At 38.6% G+C, this 15716-nt stretch overlaps 1 protein-coding gene across 2 annotated transcripts in view; it reads left to right on the top strand.

The window, feature by feature from the left end:
- LOC143281123 (pre-mRNA-processing factor 39-like) overlaps positions 1-15716 on the top strand; it is a 41692-nt gene that overhangs the window by 1902 nt on the left and 24074 nt on the right. Inside the window, exons 2-5 of one of the 2 annotated variants that reach the window (XM_076586108.1) lie at positions 3435-3604; positions 5122-5247; positions 10126-10241; positions 15002-15169. In XM_076586108.1, coding sequence (XP_076442223.1) covers positions 3435-3604; positions 5122-5247; positions 10126-10241; positions 15002-15169 — 580 coding nt within the window. Of the gene's footprint in view, positions 1-3434; positions 3605-5121; positions 5248-9780; positions 9926-10125; positions 10242-15001; positions 15170-15716 lie in introns of those variants that run through there. The other variant, XM_076586109.1, reaches the window with a different exon arrangement.

The raw sequence follows: 15716 nt of genomic DNA, 5'->3' as shown, positions 1-15716 counted from the left end.
GAATGCCTTTTACTTTTAGCATGACCTATTTCACACAAAAAAGTTAATGAATCAAGTGACCACCTGGCTGCCACACAGATGGGTTGTTTCAAAATTGGATGCCTCAGTCAGTGACTGATGACTGACACAAAACCTAAAGTTTAAACCTAACCAGCAGGTGTTATGGACAAAGTACAAATTCAGTTACAGATTTTGTGGGTGTGGGTTGAAGTGTCGGGTCGGGAATTAGTTGTTGTTTTCCTGACCAATTAATTTTGAAACTGACCCATTGATTTTATGGTGAACTAGATAAATGACCCATTATGTCCTGAACCAAACCTAAACACTGCTACCCCACTTTTCCATGGATGCACCCATGATCTGACCCTCTGCCATGTCCTCGCCTCTCATTCTGATTCATAATGTCACACCTTTTAGATAGATCATGTGTTTTGCTCAACACCATGTCTACACTGCTGTTCATACTCAAAAACATGTTCGTGTAGAGTAGGACAGATTGGAAACTAGGCACTACCTAAAATCTTTATCCTTGAGTAATAATACTTCTAACAGATCTATTGATCCTCCGCTGATATCAAGCAAAGGAGATTGTGCTGAATTGGACATATCCGTAGAATGGCGCCAGATGCATTTTAGAAAGTATCCCTTTGATACCAAGGAAACCAAAGGAGACATGACACAGAATGGTTGAAAAACTGAAGGAGAATGGCCCTACAATACAGTAAACAAGGGAGAAGTAGCTGACAGAATTAGATAACTTAGATAAGCAGCAGTGGAGATCTCTGGTGGCAGCCTTATTTAAGTTAGTGCCACAGGTCATGAAGTGGTTGGGGATGATATAACTGTAACTGTGTAAGAGCTTTTCTTTTTATTTGATCTTGATTCTCTCACTCGTTGCACAGACCAATACTGATAGCGTGCTCACATGTGCGCATATGCTCGCTCTCTTTTGCCTGTTCTGTTTCAGGAATGCTTCACAACAAATATTATATATTGTTGCAAGTGCAATATTGATACTGTGATTGTGAAGTTTGTTAAAAAAAAAAAAACTGGTTTAAAAAAAACAAAAAAAACAAACAAAACCGCAACATCTTGAACAAGAATAAAATTTGTGATGGGTTTATGAATGAGACTTTTGATGTGCAAGTACAAAGACTAATTTGTATGGCACTTAAATGGTCTATTCTCTCTCTCTCTCTCTCTCTCTTGTATCCTTGCATACATTAAAATGCATGTGAATAACATGCGCTTAGTATACAACAAAATCAAACAAAAGAAAAACATACTTTTTAATCCTATCCATATTTTACAAAAGCCAGACAATTCAAAAATAGTTTAAGCAGAAATGACCCAAAAAAAGAAACAAACAACATGAATAAAAATGCCTTGTGTGGAATCCAGTCCGGGGATGGGTTTATAATCTTTTAAATACAAACGTACAAGAGCCAGAAGGAAGAGATCAGACATTGACAGAGTGATCAAATAGGAAATTTGTAGTGCATGCAGAGTTTTCAAAAAGCTAGGAGACAATTTTGTAAAATACCCCAATATCCACACAGTGGAAATAGTCAAAACACACACACACACACACACACTCACACTCACACTCACACACACACAGCAATTACCATACTGTGAAACAAGACACGGTGTTCATCTGACAATGATGCCCATTGAAAGTGGACTGAGTTTCAACTGTTGCAAAATATGTATTTCAGTATTGTCGTTGAATTATAATCATGCACAAAATCTCTTTGATAATCAGAAACTGATTTAGCTCCATATCAAATTATCTACCAACAATTGACATCTGATACATTGATAATACCAAATGGACTTTAACAAAAATACAAAAAAAACAACAACTTCAAAACAAAAAAATACTTCTTTTAGTATCTGTTCCTGCGTATGTGTCTTTCTCTCTTCCTCTCTGCATTTGATTGTGTATAAACTATAATGTCACCTGAAATAGAGAAAGCTGAGGAGGCATGCACTGAGGTTTTCCACTGAGCCCCCTAGTAATAACCATTTTCTCATTTGATTTAGTTCTTGGAGTGGTAGTGATAAACTCTAGGGAGAGCTGGACAGTACAAGGTCTTCAAAGAAGACCCCCTCAGTCAAGTGTTTTGCCCTCAACTCCTTACACACAAGGGGGCTGGGCCGCACCCAGATCATGACTCCTGGATGCCCTTGTATTGCCGCCTTTTTTTTTTCCTGGTCCTCAGCAGGTTCGAACCCACGCCTCCAGAGTGTTCACCACTTCAGAACTGAGTCACCTTTTTCTGGCAGACGTTTTAACCACTGATCCATTGAGTAGGGAAATTTAATCCTTATGAAGTTTACTTTCATTCCTCCTCGACATGATCCAGCTGGAACTCTTTTCTGCTGCTTCTGCCATTGCCTTGAGAGCCCATGTCCTCTCTCTGCCAGAAATTGACAGCTGTTTCATGAGGCTGTATGCAGATGCTCCCACAAACCCTCTTTCACCAATCTCTATGGCGAGGACTTTGGCTTGGAAGCCAGATTCTCTCAGGCTGCTGGCTAGACTGGCATAGTTCTCGGTCTTGTAGATGTGGGCTTCCTCCATTCTGCTTTCGTATGGCACAGTGAGCTCAATCAGATCGCTTGTTTTGTTGCCTTGGAGTGGAGTACCATGTCAGGTCTCATGCTGCTCTTGCTGATGATTTCCGGGTGTTTTTTCCCCTCTGGTAGGTCAACTGTGCATTCCCAGTATTCAGCACCATCAAGCAGCCCATGTTTCCATGCTTTGGAAACTTTGGATGCTGTTCCTGGCCAGACTTTATTACCTTCTGCCGAGCGGAACTCGACTGGAACTTCTGGTGGGGTCGGTGTTCCTTGGACAGTGCTCACCACAAGTGCAATTTCTTTTAGCAGTTGGTTGTGCCTCCATGTGTACTGTCCTTGGCTCAGCACCGCTTTGCATGAGCTGAGGACATATTCCACTGTTTGTTTGCCATGGCAGAGTGGGCACGCAGGGTCATCTGCTTTCCCCCATTTCACCAAGTTTGTATTCGAGGGAAGGAGGTCGTACACAGATCTTAGGATTAGCAGGCGTAAATATTTTATGATGGATTCACTTCGCTCTGGCATATGGGGCAGTAGCAAAGAACCACTATTTTTGTCTGTTTTGGCCCAGTCTCAGAATAGTACTCAAATCAAATTAAATTGAACTATTTCATGACATGTTCACTCAGTTTTAGCTGGAATTAAGGAGGGCTTTACATTTGTGTGGGTGATAAACTTGATTTAGACTTTTGGATAGGTTTCTTTTTCCACAAAACATCCAAAACTAAAGATTTAGAGACGGGGGCCTTGAAGATAAGTCACAGACTTCTGTTTGAAATTTACAGTAATACTAAATCCATCTGAGGATATAAAGAATCATGTGTGAAACATGGATGTTTGTTTTTCAGTTGTCACAAATGAAGCAACAGATAACAGCAATGACACAGAGACCCATGACGGCAAGACGGAAGAGGAGAAACGCAAAGAGACGGAGCTGGAGAAGTATTGGAGAGCTGTGAAAGACAATCCCATGGATTTCACTGCCTGGACATACCTCCTGCAGTATGTCGAACAAGAGGTTGGTTGGAACATAGTATTCTAAGGAGAAACTCTTAATCAGGAAGATGGCAGAATGGATAAGACGCTTATCTGCCAGTGCAGTTTCCGTGAGGGTCTGGGTTTGAATCCCATCCTCACCCTTTCGCCTCTTAGTTTGACTGGAAAATCAAAGTGTCTAGTCATTGGGATGAGGCAATAAACCACGGTCATGTGTGCAGCACGCACTTGGCGCACAGAAAATAAACCCATGACAACAAAAGTTTTGACCTCTGGCAAAATTCTATGAAGGAAATCCACTCTGATAGGTTCACAAATACACACACACAGACACACACATGTGCATGCACTTGGGGCCTGACAGGCGCTTTGAGTTATGCTGCTGGTTTGGCATCTGCCTGGCAGATGTGTAGTGTATGGATTTGTCTGACTGCAGTGACATCCCCTTGAGAAACTGAAACTGCCTGTTATTCATAGTTATGGAGAAACTGAGCACCTTTTGGAATAATTAGATCTTTTTCTTGTCCACCAAACAGCACAGATATAAGGAGAGATCAGAATATTAGCAATGTGTTACTTGTGTGTAAAGGTCTGGTTCTGCATTTTCAGTATTTCGTTTATTCCCTTTTTGACTCACTTGAGTCAGGCATGCTAGCAGGTAGGTTGTCTTTGAAGACATGACCTCGTTTTTCTTGTTTACAGTTAAAAGGAAAGAAATACAGATTCTGGACAGAAAACGTACAGTAATACTAACTACACCATCGACTTGTTTACTGCATATAAATATTCTAGAGTGGACACTGAATTAACTGGAATGAACATAAAAGAAAAATTCAATCAATCGTTTCTTTCAGCTCGTTGTAGGCCTCAACTGGTTAATGCAGATTAAGAGATCTACTATGTGTTGCTTTGTGCTTTAAGGGATAGCAAAGTCTCCTTTAGCGCCGAAAGAAAAGAATAATCGAGATATAATAAAACACACAAAAAACAAGATTCAAACGGCGTTGTTATGTCCACTTCAATCACATCTATTCATTGATACGAAGAAGAAAACATCAACGTTGCTTTAAGTTTTGAATTTAGTCATTTGACATCAGATGTGCCACCGTCTTGGGGTGCTGGCTTGCCTTTTTTTTTTTCTTCTATTTTTCTTTTTAAATTTTTTTTTTTTTTTTTTTTTTTTTTTTTCTCACAAGCTTATCTTATGTGTCATATATAATACAAAGCACTTTTCAACAATTTTTTTAATATCTTTTTTTTTCTCCTCATGATTCCTTTATTGGATAAAGCACAAGTGAGTCCTGAAGTCTTTGCCTCATGTTTTTCCATGAGATTAGTTTTGTGGATCTTTGAATTAAACATAATATAACAATGTTTTGTTTGCAATCCAGTAACCTGTTGGAAACAGGCATTTTGTATTTATTTATTTTTAAACAGTTTGAAATTTTGAAAACCTTCATGGAATTTCAGCATTTGTTATCCCATGTACTGATTTGTGTTTAATTTTTGCCAGTCTTAGACATTTGGTAATTATTGCAGGGAAACGAGAAAATGTGCAGTGAAGCCTATGACGCCTTTTTTCAACGTTATCCCTACTGCTATGGTTACTGGAAAAAATACAGTGACATGCACAAAAAACATGGAGATCTAATCAAAGCAGCAGAAGTAAGTACCTTTGTTTTTTTTCTTTTTGTCTTGATATTAGTATGCTGAAGGTGTAGTGAGAAGTTGTGTGTTAAGATGTTAGACTTGTTCTCCTGATCCCCATCTTGATAAAAGCTATTCATTGTCATCTTAGAAACTGTTTAGTGCAGAATTAAAAAAAAGTTTCATTCATACTACTTGCAATTATGAAGATAATGCTTTGTCAATTAGATATAACATGATTCTGCATGAAGCTTTGTAAATCCATTGATTAATCCATTGATTTCAATTTAAATAGCATTTGTTGCATCTATTTCGACAGTGATACTTACACCCTATGTTTTTTTTTTCTAGTTCACATATTGAAACTGAATGAAATAAGATTTTTTTCTAGTTTACATGTTAAAACTAAATAACTTAAACAAGTCTTGAAAAGATGATTCCTTTGAGATGTATTTTTTTCATACCAAACTGAAAGCTGTTGTGGATATTTATAGAGCTTGAGCTATACTTTTTAATGGCATAATTTCTTCTAGTTCTCATTGTCATCCTTCTTTTTGTCTTGATTAATGTGAGCATTCGAAAATTAGTGTGGTATTTTGTAGTTTCCAGACAGAATTAAATTCATTGTGAAGTTCATTCTGTTTCCAACATTTTGAGATATTCAGTAAACGTTGTAAACATGTGATGGCTGGACTTCTGAACACTGAGTCAGGCCACTAATGCTACCCTGGCTTATGATTCCTACTGTAGTGATAATACTAACAGATTTATGGAGTCCAGGAGTGCAAGAGCTTTAAAGGTGTGTTTACACTGTTTGATTTACTCAAATAGAAAGTCTTGCTCATTAGCTCTTTCCTGCTCTGGCCTCACAAGTTTGCACTTACACACAGGCAAGTTTAGTTCATGCTGCCGAAGCAGGTATGTAAATAAGTGAGGACATTTGATTGCTTGACTTGATTTATTGTAGAACGCACAAATCACTTCAGTTAGAGCCTGCTGAGAGGTGTCGTATATTTTCTTCAGAAAATATGTATTGAGATTTTCACAGTCAGTACACTTCTACTACTTTTTTTTTCCACCCCCATTCTTGAGCTTTCTTGTCTGGACCTATGTGAGTCTTTTCTCCGAATTCCTATAACCTAATCTGTTCTTACATCTCTGCCCAGCTTTGCTATATCTGCTGAAAAATACTCACAACTTCCCTTGGGTCCCACCTTGACCCCCACTGTCATTTCTACTAAACACAGTTTCTGAACTTGCTGAAGAAGAACCTATGGTCTGAAACTTGGGCACTTCTTATCAAAGTGAGTCTTATATTACAAGTTAATACAACCCAGATTTTTACATAGATACTCCATTGGGATGGTAAGTCTTGCACATTCAGTTGGTTTGTTACAGATTTGAACTTGTTAAACATTTTTGTATACTTAAGCATAATAATGAGTGCTTACTCAGGGGTTCACTTGTTTTAAAAAAAAAAAAAAATTGTGTTGATTGTGTGCAAGAATTAGAACTTATTTGAGTGCCTCAGACTGTGTGAACAGGCCTTAAAAACAATGACAAACTTATTATATGATTTTAAAAAATATGTAATATATATATATAAATAGGTAAGAGAAAAAAACTTTGTGATCGTCTTTAGGGATTTTTCCCATGGTGACTGGTAAGATGTTCTCAGATTACAAAAACACAAAATTTGCTGTCATCCAGCACTCCAGTCCTTGTAGGGTGGTTCTTAGAATTTTTCTTCTTCCGTGTTTTTTGGCTGCAGCTCCTATATTCATTTGTATGTATCAGTGGGCTCTAACATGCATGATCATTTATGCCTGGCCATGGATATATTCTAGTTTCCATTACCCACCGAATACTGAAATGAATTACAGGATCAATAATAGCATTTGATCTTCATGCATTAACAAACAAAGGGGGTTCAGACATTCGGGGTCAGATAGAAAGTCCCACTTGGCTGTTGTGCCTGTTCGTGTCCTTAAAATAAAGTAGTTAAAAAAAAAATAATAATAAAAAAATAATAATAAAAAAATAATAAAAATTCTTGCCGTTTTCTATTAAGTGATTAGCAACAAATGAAAGATGAGTGTATGCAAGGAATTACATAAATGGTTACTGTGAAACAACAAACTACATCAGTCTGGCGACATTGTTTTGAGCGTATCTGAACGAATGGAGTTCAGAATCACTGTGATTCAGTTTCTTGTCAGTCAAGTGATTGTAATTTGTATAATTAATGTAATCAAAATGACATAGATTAACAAACAAAACAAAACAAAAGAAAAAAAACAGTGATATATTCTGACACTTTTTTTTTATCGGGTTATCATCTGTATCAAAAAAAAAAGTTCAGTGATAATGATTGTATAACCATAAAAATTGAAATGATTTTTCACTCAGTATATGTTCATAGCAATGTGAACTTGGTTGCCTTCACAATTCCTTTTGAAAAAGAAAAAAAATCTGATCTGATAAGGTGTGTTTGTTAAATTGCTTATATTGTGCATTTCTTGAATGCCTTTTGTTGTAGTTTTTATTTCCTTATTTACTGATCTTTATTCAGAATAATATGAAAATATAGCATTGGAATTTGGTGGCTATTTTAAAGCAGACACTGAACATAACTTTTGCACAGTGTAAGTGATGTTCCTGGAAAACTACATTGGTAGCAGCCAACCACATGAAAGCATTACATCTGAGAGACTAGACTGTTAACAAATGACATAGCATTAAGACAAGTTACTCTACTAAAGTGATCATTGAGGAATGTTAATTTATGAGTTAATGAAGTAAGTCTGCAAGACCTGACACGGGGTTTAGAGAAATCATACACATACAGTTAAATTGTTGTGAGAGAGATTTCACAGGCAGCACACAGTGTTTTGCAGTTTATAAAAAATGGATAAAATGATATGCAGGTACAGTGCAGTTAGATTTCAAACTTGCAGTTGCTCAAATTTAAGAAAATAAACCTATGAAGGGTTGATTTGATGGCTTTTTTTCTTCTTCTTGAACAGGATCTGATGATTTATGATCCAAAATGACAGCTGCAGTTAAAATTTTAAATGTAACTGTAAGAATCCATTGTACCTGCATGCAACTGCCAGCAGTCAATCATGTCTGCATCAGCCTTATATGATTCATTAGCTGCAGTACTTGTTTCTTTTTCCTGTTTTGGAGAAGATTGTGTGTGGGCTTGGTTATCAGCAGAAACTGAAGGCCTGTCTTACAGTATGATTACAAATGTACCTGATGCTATTTAATCACAGATCATTTGGGTTGACGATAATGGCTTGATTATGGCTTTTTTTCCCCCATTTTTTTAAGCACTTGAGATTCCCCCCCCCCCCAATTCCTTAGATAGGTTGGTACTTCAGCTATTCCAGGTTGTGTCCGGTTTTTTGGGGGGTTTTTTGTGTGTTTTTTTAATAGTTTTTTTATGTATCACATGCAGCTTAACTTTAGTTTTAAAAAACATCACATTTTTTTGTTGTGGTGTTAGTTTATGAGTCAGTGTGATTCATTATTTTATGAGTGATGTCATATTGTTTTTAATTAATGCATAAGCACTTTTTCCCAAAGTCTATCAATGTTGATTGCTTCATTGCGGTTTCATCTTTCAGGGGGGAAACCAGCTGATCCAGAGCCTGTTAACATTGATACTTATTGATAATTTGATTTGATGTCTTTTCACTTAGCAATTTTGATATTAGATGTGAAAATATTCAATTCCATGTGTTCAACTTTCCTGTTTTTGTATTTTTGTATTTACTAATGTATTTCTATTAAACAAAATTTTCACAAACGACATAATGCTTTAACTGTCATCTTTTTCTGTTTTCCTTTTCTTCATGATTTTTTTCATCCACTTTTTTGTGTATATTATGCTTTTGATTCACTCAGTCACTGATCTTAAGTTCATAAATCGCAGAATATTGTGACAGTTTGATGTTTACATTTATTCTCAGTGTGGTTGTTGTGTACCTTTTTGTGTTTGTCCCTTTTACTGTTGTTCATTGTCATCAGTTCTCCCTAAGCATTTTTTTGGTTTCATTTCCGCTTTCTTCTAGTTATTCTCCTGTTGCTGCTTTTTCTTCTTCTTTTTTTTTTTTATAATGATTTTTACACCTTTCATTTTACAAATGAAAGACAAGACACAATCACCTTATGTAGTGCTTCTGAATGTGTGTCATTTGTCCAGAATAGTGCCATGTAATGCAGGCTGCATGAATCTACAGCCAGGTCTTTCTCATTACAGGTTTTGTGAAGTTGCAAAACAAAACTTACAAAAAATTTTAAAAAACAATCATAATTTGTTTACATTTGTGTTCTCAGTCAGAATTACTTTATCCAAAATTGTTTGTCTATCATTGAGTATAAAAAAAAGAAGTCCATCTCACATTTGATTTTGACATGTATTTTATTACGCAAACTTTGTGTTCAGTGTATATTTCAAGTAGAAAAGAGAAGACTTCATTACATAGTAAGTGATCAGTACAGAGTGAATTATGCAAACTTGATTTTGCAACTTTTCTCCTGTAGTGTGACTGCAGCAGGAGCATTGATGGCTCATTGGTTGTGAATGAGCGTGTGTCACGTCTGCGACAGACACCACCCACACCAAACAGCCTCCGCAGCACCTCTGGGAAATCTAACGACAGCTGGGAAAGCCATCATCAAACAAAGGGTAAACTGTGCTAAGTCAGGTGCCGCAACCGATTTATTATGGCCCTGATTTTTGGCGTTCGGTGTGATCGATACCTCGTCAGTCCGTGTCATATACTTTCGATTTTTCTTTTTGTTTGCTTCAGATCTGAAGGCGGTTATAGGAGGACAGATTGTTACCTGTGTGGTAATTGTGTTCTGTTTTCCTCAATATTGTTGCAGGTGTTTGAGCGAGGCCTGAAAGCAATTCCACTCAGCGTGGATTTGTGGTTGAATTACATCAACTTTTATACCTCTGAGTTCAGCAGTGAGGAGGATTCAGAAGCCAAGCTTAGGAAGTAAGTGTCCATTTAAGAATGCACAGGATAAGAGTAAGACAGGTGATGCATTGCAGTAGAGATCATTTTTTTAAATTCATCATGAGTGAAAACATCTATGTGGGAGGGTACATGGGGATTATTATATAAAGTCGAAAATTGTACAAACTTAATGAGTAATACACACAAGCTTGATTTATGTAGTGAAATTACAATTGATAGAACTGGGTGTTTATGTAGGCCTTTGATCGCATGTGGCATGATGCACTTTTGACTGACCTGCGAAGCAGATCAGAACAAATTCATCTTTAAAAAAAAAAACAAAAAAACTACAAAAAAACCCGATGCAAGACTTTCCAAAAGCATAGGAAAAACAAAAAACTGTGCAGAGGCTGTGTTGTGTTGGACTGGATTTTGGTTTAGTGTTATATAATTTTGACCCTAAATTCATGGAAGAAGAGTTAGAATAAGCTGCTGAAATACAGGCATGAGATTTTTCTGACTATAGTCGGCTTTCTGACCGAAAATTGGCTCCAGAGGCCACTTTTGAGATTTGCGTAAATCTGTTGAGAAAATCGGAGGGGTGGAGGGGTGGGGTGAGGTTTTTTTCCGACCCACAAAGGTTGCACAAATGTTGTCCGACCGATCGACAAGACAGACCCACAACGTTTGCTAAAATACCCCATGTTCGGATAAGCGAACCAATTGAGAATAAGTGTTCCGTTGCTCCTCTGTCATCATTCAGCTTATCCGCATTCGGTCAGAATTACAAAACTCGCTCGCGGGCTTCACGACTTGCAAAGATGCCTGATTTCGTCCGTCGTCTTCAGTCATTGACAAAATGAGAAAACTCACAAAGGATTAGAGGATTTTTGCAGCAGAGATCGATAAAGGAGTGAATAATAAGCGGAACAGGGTCTGGCAAGATAAGATCATGAAAACAGAAGTGAAGAATAAAAAATAACTTTACCGGAAGGCGACTGACATCATTCACAAAATGGTCACCGCAGGCAAGGCCAAGTGCGATTGGTGTCAGATTGTATGGGTGCAACTCTTCAGTCTAGGCACGGAAATCTGTTTTCACATTTGCATTAAAAACGGAGCGTCCGTTTTCTAGAAGAAAAAAGAAAGAAAAAGCTGACTTGGATGGGCTGTTCTATATCATTTACCGATGATCTCTCAAAAATGAAAACGGAATGCTCTTTCGAAAGCGTCTTTTGTTGACCCCTTGAGAGGCGATCCAATGACTTGTCAGAGCACCAAAATCAAAGTCCGAAAGTTTCCTAACGCACTGTGAAAAGCACGCACACGCACACATGCACACACATGCCGTCGATCACACACACACACATACACACACACACAAACTTGCGTGCACGCACAGGTACATCAGTGCGCGCAATCTCCGTCCCTGTCAAGCCACAAGGGCCGTGGGTACATCTGCTTGACCCTCTATTCATTCAGCAGAAGCTGCCAACGTTTGCCACAGTATGCACAAGTAACATTCAGTGTTGCGATTGAAACAGAAACTTTGTAGCAACTTATTGGTCAGTGCCTTTTCTGACACAGCGCTTCTGTAGTACAGACAGTTCATGGCAAGAGTCAGTGTATTTAGATTTGAGACCTATAGCCGGCCAGATTACCGAAGTTACACACGCACGCACAGACACAGAGCTGAATTGAATGCGCGCACGTGTGCACACATACACACACACACACACAAACACACACACACACACACACACACTTTGAAGAAAAAAAAACAAAACACATGAATGCATTCACATATACACATACTCTGTTTCTTATTTTATCTCTCTCTCTCATTCACACATGCACATGTGCACAATAATATTACGAGCACTCACACAATCACACAGAGCTTAATAATGCGCACATGCATGTGCACACTCACACACACTCTCTCTCTTTCAAGCACACACGCATGGAGATTGAACACACACGCACGCGCACACACACACACACACAGAGAATTGTATTTAAAGCAATGCACACATACAAACTTGCACTTTTTCCTCCCACCTTCTCCCTCTCTCTCTCTCTCTCTTTGTCCCTCTCTCCCTTTGTCCCTCTCTCCCTCTTTCTGTCTCTCTCTCTCTCTTTCTTGCATATTCAGTTCAATTTAATTCAAAATACTTTATTATCTGCTTCAACCAAAAACAGAAAATTTTCTTTAGGCTCACTTAAAATAAAATGCCCGTCAGAAAAAAAAACAACTAACACACCCTTCACTTACCATGTACACATCAATTATTATGTAAAAAGAAAAACACGTGGGTAAGATACTATTACATTCAGAGTGTAACAACTGTGCATGCATGCATACATATAGGGAAGAAAGACAACTGCCATCATAACAATAAACAAATCACAGGCAATGGAATAAAAACATTATTTGAGCGAATCATTTATCACAGCAACAGCAGAGTGGGCAAATGATTTTTTGTACACAGTCTTCTTTGCAAGAGGGATTTTACATTGTCTGCCAGAAGGGAGTTTCTGAAAGACAGAGTTAAGTGGATGAGTGGAATCATTAAAAACACACAGAGTTGTATTGAAAACACACACACACACACACACACACACACACACACGGAGAGAGAGATCTATTGAATTTGAAAGCAGTGCATACACATGCACAAATACAACTTGAATCCTTTCCTCCTACCATCTCCCCTCTCTTTCTGTCTGCTTTCTTGTTAACACACAGTTGAATTGAAACCACACATACACAAGCGTGTGCACACTCACGCTCGCTTGCTGTCACTCTCGCTCTCTTTCTTTCTCCCCTGAACACACACACACACACACACACACACACAGTCCATGCTGGGGAACTATCAGTGGATCTGCTATTTTCAGCAGAAGAGCAGTTGATTTCAGAGCGAAAAAAGTCACTCCCCAAACCCCCACCCCCCTCCTGCAGACTTCACTTTCATGATTTGCTGAGGTACTCCTCCCCTCTCACTTGATTCTCCTACCAGTGCTGAGGGAAAGGGGGGGGGGGGGGAGGGTATGAAACCACTGTCAATGACTGTGGCAATTTTGGCATAGAGCCAAGACACTGACCACTAGCTCCAGCTGAGAATCCCTGACTGCTTGGAAGTGATATAACCAGTCACAGACCCACCCCCACCTCCCTCCAGTCATTCCACTTCCCCCTTTCTTTCCTCAACTAACACACATGGGTGTCAGTGGAACAGAGACTACAGCTGAAGAGACCAGATGGTCAGTTAAATTGGTACAGTGCAAACTTGTGTGTTAAGAACATTTTCCTTGAAACCACACTCACACACACTCACTCATTCACACAAAGAGTTTAACACAGAAAAAGTTGTATTTAAAGCAGCGTACATACATGAACTTTAATTCTTTCCTCCCATGTCCAGCCCGACCCCTGTTCTCATTCTCTTTGTCTGTCTGTCTCTCTTTCTCACATGCACAGAGTTGCATTGAAACCACACACACACGCGCACGCGCCATGCCGCGTGCGCACGCATGAGACAAGATTTTGAAAATCATGCCCCTCAAGGCTGACTTTACAGGTTTGGAAGCAAAAACACTTCAGTTTAGGAAGAATTGGACTGATTTTTTGTCTTCTGTGGGTTGGAATACCTCAGCAGCATTGGTGGCCCGCAAGTGCAGATTTTATGGTTTGAAATTGAGAATAACCTTCAGCTTCAGGGGGCTTCGCCCCCTAACCCCCACCAGGGGCATTGCCCCATGGACCCCCACTGGGGGTCTTCTGCGGCCCCCAGCCCCCACCTTTCAGAATCAATCACTATTTCCCAATCTCATGCCTGAAATATCAACACAGAGAAATCAAAGTTCAGTGCTGATGTGGAAACAACATGTTTGCCAACTCCATCGTGCCTGAAGAAAGCACAAGTTAACTCATTCTACTCCAAGTAGGAGTTAACTCGTACCATGATTACTTCTCCTGTGGACCAGGTTCGAGTATTCTTGTTCCAGTACACATTCTAGTTTTGTTTATTCTTGCTTGGTACAGTTAGCGTTCTGACTGACCCATTTACAGAATCCAGAAGCATGAAAATGAAGCTTTGTTTGACCGATTAAATCAACAATTCTCCATCGGTTTTTGTGATTTTACTATTAGTGAACAATCCTACGTTTTGTAGCAGGCATGTAACTGTGGGGTAGAATTAGTTAAAGAGACAATGATGATTTGACTGTCGCAGCTTTTGGAAACTATGAACTTGATGGGCTTGCAATGTGAACCACAGAACATCCGTCGTTTCTGATAGTTGTACTGAACTGAGCAATCCTAGGAAGTTGCATTTGTGCAGTCAGTATGACGTCACATTTGACACCTTTCTGTTTTCTTTCTAGAGAGTCAAGCCCAGTATGGCAGCACCGTGTGTTGTGTTGCATCAGGGGATAATTTAAATCAGCATAATTGATAGTTTAAATCAGTATAATATAGTTTGAATCAATGCAATTGCCTAAGTGTATAGATATGTTCAGTTTAATGCATGATTCTATAATTATTTACCAGTTTGCTGGGTTTTTAGAGCATGATACTATTTCTCTCTGTATCCCTTTTAAGCAGTTCGAGCTTGTAGACATGAATGTAGTTATATAGATACATTGTTTTCAAGCTGTCAGGACAATCAAAAATACAATCAGATTTTGAAAACTATTATCAATATCATGCTGTGTGAAGACATAGATACAGTCAGATTTGGATTCCAAGGTAAATGGATGTGGACTGTGATTCTGACACAGAGTGTGGTTTTCAGGCTGTATGAACGGGCCATTGCTGCGGCTGGGACAGACTTCCGTTCCGACAAGCTCTGGGATTCCTACATTGCCTGGGAGAGGAGCAAGGGCCGGTTGAAATCTGTGACCGTCTTGTATGACAGACTGATCAAAATCCCTACACAGCTGTACAGTCATCATTTTGATAAGTAAGTCCAGTTCAGTCTTAAGACTTTATAATTTTGGTGAAGAAATTGTGTGTTTTTGTACCTGAAGTTTTTGCAAGAAGAAAACATGTCTCAAAAAACCTAAATGTACAATAAGCAGGACAAAAACAAAAGATATTTAAAGTGGAGAAAGCCTGTTTAAAAAAAAGAAGAAGAAGAAAAACGTGGGTTTTAAAGCAATTAAGATAAGTGCAAGCTTAAACAAGTTAAAGGACTGTGATACGTGGCAATGACAGTGGAGATAAAGACAAGAGATGTTCGAGTATAATCCAGCAGAGAAAGCAAAGATGAGCAGAGTTGTAAGTACAGATCAGGTTATTGTGAACTTACATTTAATTACACATACTTAACTGTGACCCAACTAGTGCAGACTCCGGCAGGGGTCTGACATTCCTGTCCTGTGCAAACTACTTTCCGTCTCTGCGGAGAAAACGAAAGTAACTACGGCCGATAACCTCCCGGAAGTAGGTTCTTTTTCTGCTCATCTTTGGTTTTTCTGCAAAAGTTTTCTAAATGGTATTTTTACAAC

The sequence above is a fragment of the Babylonia areolata genome, chromosome 4, assembly GCF_041734735.1.
Source record: "Babylonia areolata isolate BAREFJ2019XMU chromosome 4, ASM4173473v1, whole genome shotgun sequence".
In the NCBI taxonomy this organism is placed as follows: Eukaryota; Metazoa; Mollusca; class Gastropoda; order Neogastropoda; family Buccinidae; genus Babylonia; species Babylonia areolata.
Note: the sequence above shows the minus strand (reverse complement) of the source record. Positions and strands in the feature narration are given on the sequence as shown.